General features: G+C 32.8%; 1 protein-coding gene across 1 annotated transcript; it reads right to left on the reverse strand.

Moving 5' to 3' along the window:
• Positions 1–1,255: 1,255 nt before the first annotated feature.
• LOC136984881 (Na(+)/citrate cotransporter-like) lies at positions 1,256–10,232 on the reverse strand. Its single transcript, XM_067282022.1, has 13 exons — positions 10,143–10,232; positions 9,908–10,057; positions 9,719–9,834; positions 7,428–7,561; positions 7,304–7,355; positions 6,207–6,335; positions 6,005–6,124; positions 5,849–5,926; positions 2,873–2,980; positions 2,616–2,796; positions 2,387–2,548; positions 1,474–1,611; positions 1,256–1,402 (listed from the first exon to the last, which is right to left on the reverse strand). Exons 1-13 carry the CDS (start codon positions 10,230–10,232, stop codon positions 1,256–1,258), a joined length of 1,605 nt encoding a protein of 534 aa, XP_067138123.1.
• Positions 10,233–12,448: the final 2,216 nt, after the last annotated feature.

Genomic DNA, 12,448 nt, shown 5'->3' on the forward strand with positions numbered 1-12,448 from the left:
TAATATAAAAGCTGTTATCTGTGTATGTGAACTCTTAATAATTCTTGCCATTTTTGTCTAATCCAGATGAAATATTGATTATATTCGTTTTATGTTCTGACAGAAAGTACAGACTACTTATTTTGTGGAAATATTAGCTATAGAATAAACGATTTCGGATCGGTGAACGTACTTACGTTGCAGTGACGTCAATGACCTCATTTAGTTCATGCTCGATGACGGAATTCCCTTAAGTTGCATATTGGCAAATGTGTTTTAAATTTACTTTATTAAATTTAAAATTTGAAATTGTGATAAAAAGATAGCTGCACCGTGTCACTTTAACAATTTTTTAAAAAATTATAGCAACTCTTCTCGAATTTCTTAAAATCTCTTCTTTTCAATTCTTCAATCTCTACTTTCTCATAAAAAGTATTCCGTTATGCTTGACTGGAAATTTCCAGTTGTTTCTAAAGAACAGAGAGGTCGAAGCGCAAGTACAAACGTTAAACTTGTAGCAGAAGTACACGTTTGACGTTTTAAGTCCAAGTAAAAGACCTTGCGGGGCTCGTTCACAACATCACGTGACAGTAAACGTCGGGCAGTGGCTCACGGTTCAGAATGTAGTCTGAAAGTCAAAAGACGCGTTTCTCTAGTTGTATAAATTCAGAGACGTTTTGTCGAAAAATTTACACATTTCTGGCGAATTTTTTTATGGATTTCACTTCAGAAAAATGTCCCCCTAAGACAGACTACGAAAGAGTTCTCTTCGGCATTTAATTATTTTTAATTTTGACTAGAATATAGTCTGAAAGTGAAAAAACGCGTTTTGCTAGTTGTTGCTATATTGTGAACCAGCCTTAAGACCTACGCCAGAACTGTTCCTGGCAACGAAGACCATTTTATGATATATGTTTTAATACTTCTATTTAGCGACATACAAAACCAGAGTTCTTACAATAAGTTCTTATTATCGAAAAATCCATATCTGAATACTAGGGAATTACTTTTCGGTTTGTTTTAGAGCTCTGGAAGGAGAGAAATTGTGTACTAGTTCTAGATCTTAGAAAATTAAAACAAAATAATACAATCTTAACAATTTTCATTTTGTTCGCAATCTAACTTTCTAAAGGAAACCTTCCATGCGTAACCCATCGTATTCGTGTATATACTTCTGTACTTCTACTATTCTTCTAAATAATCGATTTTTCACACATGTAGCGAATGTATACCTCTATAAAATGTAAAATACTTGAAAATCTATTCAAGATATTCTTTATTTGTTTGTATTTGTATAGTTATTAACAATTTCTGTACTGTTGGCGTTTGGCATTCGCAGATCGAAAATGTAGTATCCATAAGTGCTTATTGAACAAATTTGAATTGCGCAGCATACGATGTTAAGGAATATTCCTGGTTTCACCTGTAATTTATCAATATTCACGTATTTAGTATCGATAGTATCAAAAACAATAAATAACTTATTAAGCGTACCAAGTCGACAATCTTCATATTACCCGTGTCATAAGCAATTGCGCTAGAAGGACTTCCTATCGGTAGCATAAACGAAAACGAAGCGCATATTGCTAAAGGCATCATCAGGTATAACGGATGTACTTTAATCACATTAGCCTAAAATTAGTTTACTTTATTAATTAATTATGTTCACAAATTGAATTTTCGTTAAACTCAATCACAGGATATGTTAGAGAAGACAAGGTTTTATAAAATAAATTTTTACAAAAACAAAAATAATGCTTACCTTACATGTCAAACAACGAAACCTAAACTTTCAGAGATTAGAAGGTTCTCCTAACATGATTAATTGAGGAAACAATCAAAAAATATCTATCTTCGCATCTTGCTACTTTCTCAGTAGCTCAGTAGCAATTAATAAAGATAATCCTATTCATTAGGTTTCAAGGCTACCTTACTGTGCGTATAACAAAGATTAAGCAGATATTGTACAGTACAATATGTGTTTAACGTTATATTCAAGGGTACAGACTTAAACTTTAACATACACGTAAACATATAATTCGCTTTATTATGGAATCAAGTCCTAGAATACGATCGATATCGATAAAATTAAAGTGAGTTGGCACAAACAAATGCATTTTAATACATATGATGTAATGTGCACATCATATGTAATAAATATTTATTTAAGCATCGTAAATACTTTGCATTCCTTTAGATATAGACCTATAGAGACGTTGAATTACCTTGTATAAACAAATATAAACGTTGAAGTTATAGTATTAGTTTTGTAACTGTTAAATGAAATCCTTTTTGTGTGTTGTTAGCTTATTCAATACAGATATATTTCAACATTCTGTCATGAAGTTTGCTTTAAAAATGAAAGTAAATCGAAATTTAAGAAAAGATACTTATTATTGATATATACCAGTTTGTTGGCTACGGGAAGGAGAAGAGTGGCAGTTGAGCTGTTGGTCATCACTTCCGTCAGAATGGAAGTCATAATACAAAGAATGCTTACAATTACGACAGGCGACAAAGGTGGTAAGTATGCCAACTGAAGAGCAATCCAGTTTGTCAGTTTCGACTTCTGTAATAATTTATTTTTAATTAAATTCTATTTTAAATATTATTAAACAAATTAAATAATCAACGACCTTGGCTCCTTCCGCTATGGCAAATCCTCCACCAAAAATTAACAATAAACCCCACGCTATTTTCTTCTGAGCAGTTTTCCAGTTGAGGAGCCTCTTCCTCCAATCGAGTTGAAAAGGATTTGCGGGAATAATAAACATCAAAATGGAAGCTGCCATGGCCGGAGTAGAGTTACTAATTTTTCTGCAATTCAAAATAATGATTCAGACGCATTGCAACGAGTGAGAATTGTGAAAAAAATGAATTAAAATTTACAGACATGTTAGAACATAATACAGAGGCCCAACCTCGCATAAAATTTGGACTTCGAAACATCCAACTCGCAACCAGCAATAATGTCACCATTAGTACTGCCAGTTCGTGGAAACTAATGAAAAATGAAATTAAAAGTAATAAATCGAGATGAAATCACAAACATCTAAAAAATATAAACAATTAACCTGTATATAGCTTTAGTCATCTGTTATATATTTAACAATTTAACTTTAAATTCCCACAAATTAAAATGGGAATAGAATAAATATCTTATTTCTAATACCAGGGATGGCCAAACCTTGTCACGATAGAACCCACATATCACCTATCAGGCGAGAGCGAACTTACCAAGGTTTTACATATGTGGGTATATACGTAGTATATACAGGTTACCAAGCGTATGAAGGAAATTGTATAGTATTACAGAGCCGCATTAAGGGTCTACAAAAGCTGTATGCGGCTCGCGAGGCTCAGTTTGGCCACCGTGATAAATTGGTTTTTGGCTACAGAATTGACAAAAAAATTACACGTTTACACGTATTTCCTTTATAGGACTTGCTGTATTTTTATGCAGATTATCCCGGGTCTGTCTTAGATATCTATCAAAGACAGCTTTGAAGGAACTACTAGACCCCGAACTGGGCCGCAATCTTTGAAGCGAATTGAACGTGCGTCCGCCATGACACTTGAATGCAGAAAGCTGCGCATCCGCGGGAAATACCAAAAATAGGTACGACTGTTCATTACATAAATACACAATTTTCATGACTAATTTCAAAACTGACAAGTAATAAATGAAATTGTGAAAATGCTCTGAAAAATATTAAACTGAGTTTTAATAGTAGATACCAATAGTTAAATTATTATTCATATCGGCTGAACATTTTGTCAAATTAAGAAATACAAAATAAAAGAAATATATACAGGCACTCCTCGACTTCGAAAATTATTGGTTCCTGGAGTTTTGTTGTAAATCAAGGAGTGCCTGCACTAGATAATATATTGTATATACAACCGTTCATAAGGACTATCCATAAATGACATCCCCACTGGAAGGAGAAGGGGGGTTAAGACAAGTCTCACAAAAATCGGACAAGGGGGCAAGGATTGAGCTTCAGTGAACGTCCGTATATTTCATTAAAATTTATACAGTTTATGCATTTTATTATGTATATTTCAAAATGTCTTGTAAGTTTCATTTCTACTTATGATATCTATCATTTGTAAAGTGATAAAGTTTACAGAGGGTTAAGTTTTGTTGGACATCCGAAGAGGGAAGGAGGTTACGGAAACTTGGGAAAACTGGAACAAGAGGGGGAGTAAAAGTTTCAAGAAAAATGCGGACGTAATTTATGGAGAGTTCCATATGAATATTTTTAAATGAAGTAACCGATCAATAAACGTGATTTATTGACATTTAAAATGAATAAGTTTGGTTTACATTTGTCTTACAGAAACACCACGATGAGCCTGATTATCTAGGCCGGATGGCCGAGCGGTCAAGGTTAGCAGCCTGCCGCCCTGGGGGACCCGGGATCGAATCCGGACGGGTCGAGAAATCCCCAGGAATTTTTCGGGGGGTGGTCCGTCCGGATATGTCGGGCCCCGTCCCTCACCACCCGGCCGCCTCATTGTGGGCCTGGCCGAACCCATAATGGGCTTGCTATAAGAGGCCCTCTTAGTGCCCACTGGGCGGAAAGAGTTACAAAAAAAAAAAAAAAAAAAAAAAAAAAAAAAGAGCCTGATTATCTGATGTGGTGGGTCAGGCATCTGAGCTTTATCTTGCTACTACACAATCGGCTCTTCATAGATAATATTATCTATGTCAGCAAAAGATGTTCGCTTTAGTGGTCTTCAAGGCACTACTGGTCGTCTCTGATGATACTGAGAAAAATAAAACTTTGTAGGAACTGATGTTTCATGCAAATAGGTGTATCTGTTCTGTGTTTAGAAACAGATTCAAAGAACAGTGCTATTGCTTGGTTTCCTCGTAACTCCAATATTTGCTCAAATTTGAATTACGGCATTAGTGGATAACGAAACATGTTTCTCGTGATCTGTAAAACTCTCGTACGTCCCGAGTTCAATCTAGTTCAATATATAAATAGAAAAAAAATCAACATAGTGTAATAACAGACTGCTAAAGGAAGTTTAATGTTTCTCCAGAAAAATTACTTCAGAACGAGTTACCAGATTTTGATCGCCAACCGACGTTATGGTATCAGAGCAACTAGGCCTATATCTAACTTACCAGTGAAACATGATACCAAATCCTTTTTTATACCTTGCCATACAATTAACTGGTGGCAATTCGATGACATTCCTGTTATGCTCCTGTAACAATTCCCGCACACTCGAGTCTAAATAAATAGCAATCACGCCAGAATACTACCATAAGTCGGCACACAACAATCTGTCCATAACACATGCACTTTTTGCCTTTGTCATGACGGCGCCTAGTTGTATGGCTTCAGACTGAGGCGGTAGTTTCTACGTTAACATTTATTCGATTCCGAGTCTAGTAGTTATATATCGTCGGGCTAAACATCTGTTCCATACTGCAAGTTAGGAACAGAAACATTCGATTTTTTTTCTAACTTTTACAGCAACACATGGCAAGCATAGTTTTCAACTAACACAATATATTAATACGAGGAACTATATAGTTATTACACGTGTTCACCATCTCACCCTCATTTACTCTATATAATATTATACCAATATGTCGAATAACAACATCGCTTAATTTCCCAATAGAAAATTCAATTTCCTATTAACAAAGTAAATATTGTTAATGGATATTCGAATAATTAGACACTGAAACTATCCAATTATTCAATTTCTGATTGTAAATATCAAAATAGAGAAACCTGCAAACGGGTAATTATTAAATCGAAATTTAGAGAGATTCTCTCTTTTAATAATTGACTAGAAAATTGTAAAAAGTTAAAAATAAATTCGTGGATAGTCAAATATTTACCTTATGTTACCGAGTTCCCGATACTTCTTTTCAATAGTTTCTTTAATACATTTTTTACGATTTTCGGGAATAGTGTCACTTAAAAATAAGAAAAAAATCTTATAGATAAATTAATAACATGATTTCATCTCGGATTTTTTAAAAATTTAATCTTACCAACATCCTACATAAATGATTTGAAGGATAATAAAGACTGCTATGTTGCAAAGGATCATCCCAGGGATGTTGTACATCATCCAACTTAAGAAATTGACTTGGTTGTTTTCAGGATAAAAACTGAAAATTATATAACAATTAAAGCAGCATTATTTAGGTAGATAGTTAAAGTATTTGACTTTATATTTAAAAAAATGCTCACTCTTCTAACAGTCCTACTAGGATCAAATTTGGAGCTGTACCCACTTCCGTTCCTAAACCACCACAAATTGACGAATAAGCAACACTCAATAGTAAAGCTTTTCTTACGTTTTGGTACTTTCTCTCCAATCTGTATTTAAATTTCATAATATTGAGAAATTATACGAAATTTTTCACAAAAATGTGATACGTATTACTTCAAAAAAATATTTTAAAATATTTCGATAGATCAGAATAACGGCATTGAGCATCCCTCAATAAGGTTTGTATTGGATATTTGTATAGCATTAAACGGGGCTTCTCGCCACTGCGGTTTCCAGATTCGATCTCGTCTTTCATCTATTTAACTTCATTCTCGAGATTAATAAAAGACAGACGGATGGTCGGACGTCAGTGGGAATTTATAAGTCTACAATTCTTTCAAATTGCAGCCCTAAAAGTAAAGTTAATATTGACTAGGAACCGACTGCTTTTTGTAAATAATAAAGTACGTTGAATATTCTCTAACTGAAATTGTTTTATTTATTTAACTTAAATTTTTAATTAAACTTTACAAACTATATGCACGATTCTTTTTACCTTTATGTCCTTAATGTTTTACTTTTTCGTTTTTATATTGTCTACTTGGATAGATGTCTACTTGGATTGTTTACAAATAGGAATATTATACTGGCGTAGTTCCTGATTAGAGAGAGAAAAAGCAGGTCATCAAAGTTTATCGTTCGTTCCTCTCTTATTGACCAATTGCCTGCAAAGTGGTTGGGTGCAGAGATGGGTCGCAAAGCAGTTTGTAATGACTTAATGACTCGTTCATAATCATTTTTGGCATCTCTATTAATTAGCTTCCCTGTTAATGAGATCCTGAATAATCTAGAATCTACTTAAATGAGTTTTTAATAGTGGAGAAATTCCTCAAACAATTGAGGAATTTCTTCACGAACAACCGAGGAATTTTACCTTTCATCTGTCTTTGGTTGCAGACCTTTTAAAACTTGATTTATAACATTTTAATGCATTGGATTTTCAGTTTATATTAAGAAACTTTTACAGAAAAGTCACTGTAGATATTAATAACTAATTAAGTGTATTGTACGTTACCCAGTTATGGTGACTTCTTGAACTTGATCTCTGTTATTATCTGAGTATTGAACTGAAAGAATTAATATTATTAATTTATACGCCACAGTTTTTATGGAGACATATTTATAAATAAACATATTACCTTCTAGCTGTTTACTTTCTTTCTCTAGTTCATCCACTACCACTTCAACAATAGGAACCATAAGCGCCGCAACAGAAGTGTTCACCATCCACATTGACAAAAACATCGTGGTCACTATAAAACCCACCATTAACCTGCGATATTTAATTGCATTTAAGTTCGCCATTTATTAATATACAAACATTCAAAATTAAAAATTCGATGTTTATCCAATGTGCAGCTATTTTTATACGTGTGGACCAAAATGCGCATAAGTTGTAGGTCAGGACCATATTAACACTTGCAGCGAGCCGGATTTGATCCGAGGTTCTTAATTCGTGCACCACTAATCCAGATGACAAATAGCTAAGTAAGTAGGTCAATAATGCAATTCATTTTATGTAAAACGGACTGTTCTTTTTTGTTTCATAGTTGCTTCTAACTTAAGGCGCAAGCGTCACAATATTCTTTATTGTTTCGCAGTAATGAAAATCGTACAGCAAATGTGCCATCTGCTTAATTTTTTACACTCCTTCGTAAATGTTATCAGATATTTTTTGATATTCATTAATTAATGAAGATGACAGTTATAAAATTTTCATAACAATTTCTAATAATCCACTTTTCATAATGGTGTTAAATAAAAACAGCGCAATACTCGCGATCATAAACGCAAAACTGATACTTTATGATTAAAAACTTATGAACACGATATAGATTCTAAATTTTCTGAAAATTATTACATTTTAAAGTTACAAAACGTGTGTTTACTCTTCTTTCCTTCTCGAAAAACTTTTGATCAAATCCAGAAGCAGAAATTCTAAGCAAAAATCCAAAGAGTTGCTTAACTTTCCGGCAACATTTGGTGGTGCCATCTGTTACGATATTTTATTTATAAAACTTTTTTATTTTTAGCTATTATAAAATGGCAAAAAGCTTAATTTTGAGGAAAGAGATGGGTTTTATTAAAAAAAATTGTAAATGGTAATAACGAATAAAATCGTTAATAATCGTTTAATCGTAATAACGAATAAAATCGTTAATAATCGTTTAATCGTAATAACGAATAAAATCGTAATAACGAATAAAATCGTTATTACAGTAAGTCCGACACTACTGGAGATACATACGACCCCCTTTATTTTCCCACCCATTCGACCTTTAATCACCAAAATTTGATATCACCAATTCCCTTAATACACAAACCGCCCTGCAAAATTTCGACAAAAAAACAGGATTTCTTAAGCCTCAAAGAGAGTGAACAAAATCCCCCACACATACTAACATCCATACATACCAAAACAAAACCCGAATGTTTTTTAAATTTCTTGACGTATCAAGGTCCCCTGAGTGCAAAAATGTAAATACCTTGGAAGTCATTTTTTAACCGATCGCCATACTTTCCCTCTGTTATATATAACAGTAGGGAAAGAAAAAATTCCTCAGAACTTTGGCTATCTCAAGAAGTAAGATCGAATGATTAAAATATTAAATTTACATAATTTATCTCCATTAATTGAAGAAAGCCACCCGGAAACAAATAGTTCTGTTCCGAGACTTGTTTTTCATTTAGGCAGGTTTCTTTTGACTAGAAACTCTGTTTTAGATAAGTTTCATTGTTAAACAATATAATAATGATTTACGTCATATAATAAATCTGCATGCCTTGCGCTGTTGGCAGAAACATAAACGATACTTCAGTATCGAAACGCTCAATTTCCAACTTTTTCTGTTCTAAAGATTTCAAGTTCTTCGGTTTATCGTCACACTCGATTTAATGCTAATTTCACGCATGAATAAATGATAGCATCAAATCATGGTATGGCTGTATATATATATATATATTATATAATATATGTTCCAGTTTCAGTTAAGGGCTTTTCGATTTGAATTTTCACTTTCTGAATCTTATCAGAAATCTAAATCCACCTTCAAAGAAATCAAAAAATAAACTGTGATAAAAGAGAACTGCACGACTCCTTTAATTTATACTTTAATCTTATCTTTTTATAAATCATTCAATTTAATTATCATTACGTCTCTTACTTTGCATAAGTAATAAAATAATTTTGGAAATTAATATCTGACTTCCGAGTAGTTTTTTCAGAAGTCATAAGGGACCGTTGTCACTTTCCCTTCTGGGTGGTTAAGTGGTTAAAAAATTATAATTTATAAAAAAACATCAGCGAATGACTAATTTGAAACAAATATTTGTGAAGTGTGACTACCTGGTGGCTCCCTTTCAATACCAAATAAAAATTAGTTTAACTTGCAGTGAAAATTAAATATTTATATTCTAGATTTAATCTTACCAGCGTATCGTAGTTCCCAGCGTTAACAGAACTTTCAGCGCGATCCTCCTGTGTAAATTACACTCTTCGACAGCAGCCGCTATTATTAAACTTCCCAAAAACATCATAATTATGTCCTAGGAAATATTTGGAAGATCCATTAAAGTGTGTTTAAGTATAACGAAAAAGAATTGTTTTCTTAAAGCTCACTTTGTAATAAAATGGAGTTACTTCCATGGTGGACATTATCCCCAAAATCGGAAACAAAACAATGGGAAACAGTGACGTCACGGCTGCGGGAATCGGTTCGAATACGTAGTAACAAGCCATCCATAGGATGACAAATGCGCATTTCGTTTCCTGTGTACAAAATTTAAAAAAAAACGAATGATTAAGTATTTAATTAACATTAATAATTGTGACAGCTGTAGTAAAATCGAATTACCTGAGAATCGTAAAGAAGTAAAACCGGAGTTAAAGCGAAAGGTACCAAAACGGCAAACAAGACTTTCCACGTATGTTTCAGGAAACACATTTCTCCACGTGTCACGAATTTGATGATTTTTTGTAAGTAAATAAATTATCTTGTTTACGTCATAACATTGAGAAACTCAGATAAATAGTATGTCATAAATCCAATTTTATTGTTATTTCTCAACACATAATAATAATAATAATAATTAATTTCTTGCACTAATATAATTCAATCCAAATTATAATACAGTAATAATAAAAACACACACATTAAAAACTTTGGGCTTACCGACAGCTCGCAGGATGAATATCAAAATTTAAGAAAAGTTTAAAAAGAAACTACTGGCGGTCAATGTTTAAATCGCGTGGTTGTTATCGACAAAAATACACGATTATTCGTCATATAATAATTGTCCAAAGTCGACTAGAAAAACAAACAAAACGAAATTATCATGTAATCGAGATAGTCCAACCAGGTGTCATTCGACTACCAATTGAGTAGTTAAAGTTCATTCTGTTTTTATATTGTTTATATCTAGTATACGTTTGTGCAGTATTTTCCTGCATATAACAGCACACTCATACGTGAGCATGCTTTACAAGTAAGTATACACGTATAAGAGCATGCTTTTATGTCTGGGGAGAAGTCACCATTGTATTCCTGAATGTGGCTACCTAAATAAACTTGCTATTTGTTTTTGTCATCCTGTAGTTATCGTATCAATACATTTTTATATTTAAATCTTTTTGACATAGCAGTGAATGCTCTTATAAGTCAAAACAAGCTGGCTCACGTAACGGGCATGCTCTTATAAACGAAGTAGGATGTCTCAAAACCGTGAAAACAAGCGATTTTCGAATATAAGAACATGATTTTACGTTATTTGTGCGGAAACACGATATATTTTACGAGTAATGTGTGAAATTTCGATGATGTTGAGACTATTCGGTAATTGTCAACCTTATCCGAGTTGGGTGGATAAACATACACTTGAATACGGTTGATACTGTATTACGGAGAAAAATCACTTAATGGGTTAATTAACATTGAACACTTGACGTTGAATTACAAATGTAAGCCTAAATGAAGATATTGTACTGTACCTCTACTTAAGTTTGCAATTAAACTCGAAAGGCATTTACTACTGTATGGACGAATCCTGGAAGGATGCTTATGGGCGCTGCAACACTCACTCAATACCAAAGTAATCCGTTTTGTTACTTTAAAATAAAATATAAAAGTAATAATTAATCACATATTTAGTGTAATTAATTATAATGTTGTTATTATACACAGTAAATGTATGTCTGTGTATGTGTATATGTATTTAATATATATGTATACACACACACATTTAGTTGAAATATTTCAGTTAATATTAAATAATAGTTTCAGCCTAATTTAAAATTTTCAGTTTTTTAAGTTTACCTAAAATAAATAAAGGGAAAAACTAAAATTCGGCTTTACTGTACTTTATTTTAATCATTTTTATTTAGATGGGCGGCACTTGGAAAAACTTATCAGAATGGCTGAGCCAGGACCAAGTAAGTTCCTATTAATAACGTAATACATAAATATATAATATATATATTTTTAAATATAAAAACTAACAAACTTTTACAACCAACTTATTAATTTACGGAATTAAATTTGAGATTTCTGAGATATTTCTAAGTGTGCTATTGGTGAATACTGAGATCAATTGTTGTGAATAAATAGAAAAAAAAATTTAAAGTAATTTCTGTTTATTTTAATTTAGACCTTTACGGCGAAAATTGACTTTCATGTCTCTGCTCTAGAAATGAATTTATCGGCTACGGAATCCAAGTTCAAAGAATTCGTTTTCTCTCGATGAACATTCGGGATAACAATGTGACTAAGAGTCATTGCAGATCTGAGGTAGGTTTGCAGCCTCCTGAGGCTAAAAATGATCTTTTCTCGTGGCAGCTAATACAGGAATCGTTGGGAGAAATCGGATGAACTTCACTAGCTGTGACCTCAATTGTGGATTTTTCTAGAAAATGTTTACGACAGAATCTACGCTCTCAACTCTTTCATTTTTTATTTTCACAAGTCTACAAACATACCTTTATGTAAAATTACTCTCTGTTTGTCAATGTCGCTTTTAAAATGTTCACCGAATTTATGAAACTCGTTTTACACGCAGATAAGAAAATATTTTCCGTTAACTATGAAGGCTATTGTACGAAGCTTCCCAAAGATTCATTGGGCTGTAATTTTTGTTTACAATCTTGAGAAATAATACTTTTGATGGG

Source organism: Centruroides vittatus, unplaced genomic scaffold, assembly GCF_030686945.1.
Source record: "Centruroides vittatus isolate TY-2023 unplaced genomic scaffold, ASM3068694v2 contig_936, whole genome shotgun sequence".
Lineage (NCBI taxonomy): Eukaryota > Metazoa > Arthropoda > Arachnida > Scorpiones > Buthidae > Centruroides > Centruroides vittatus.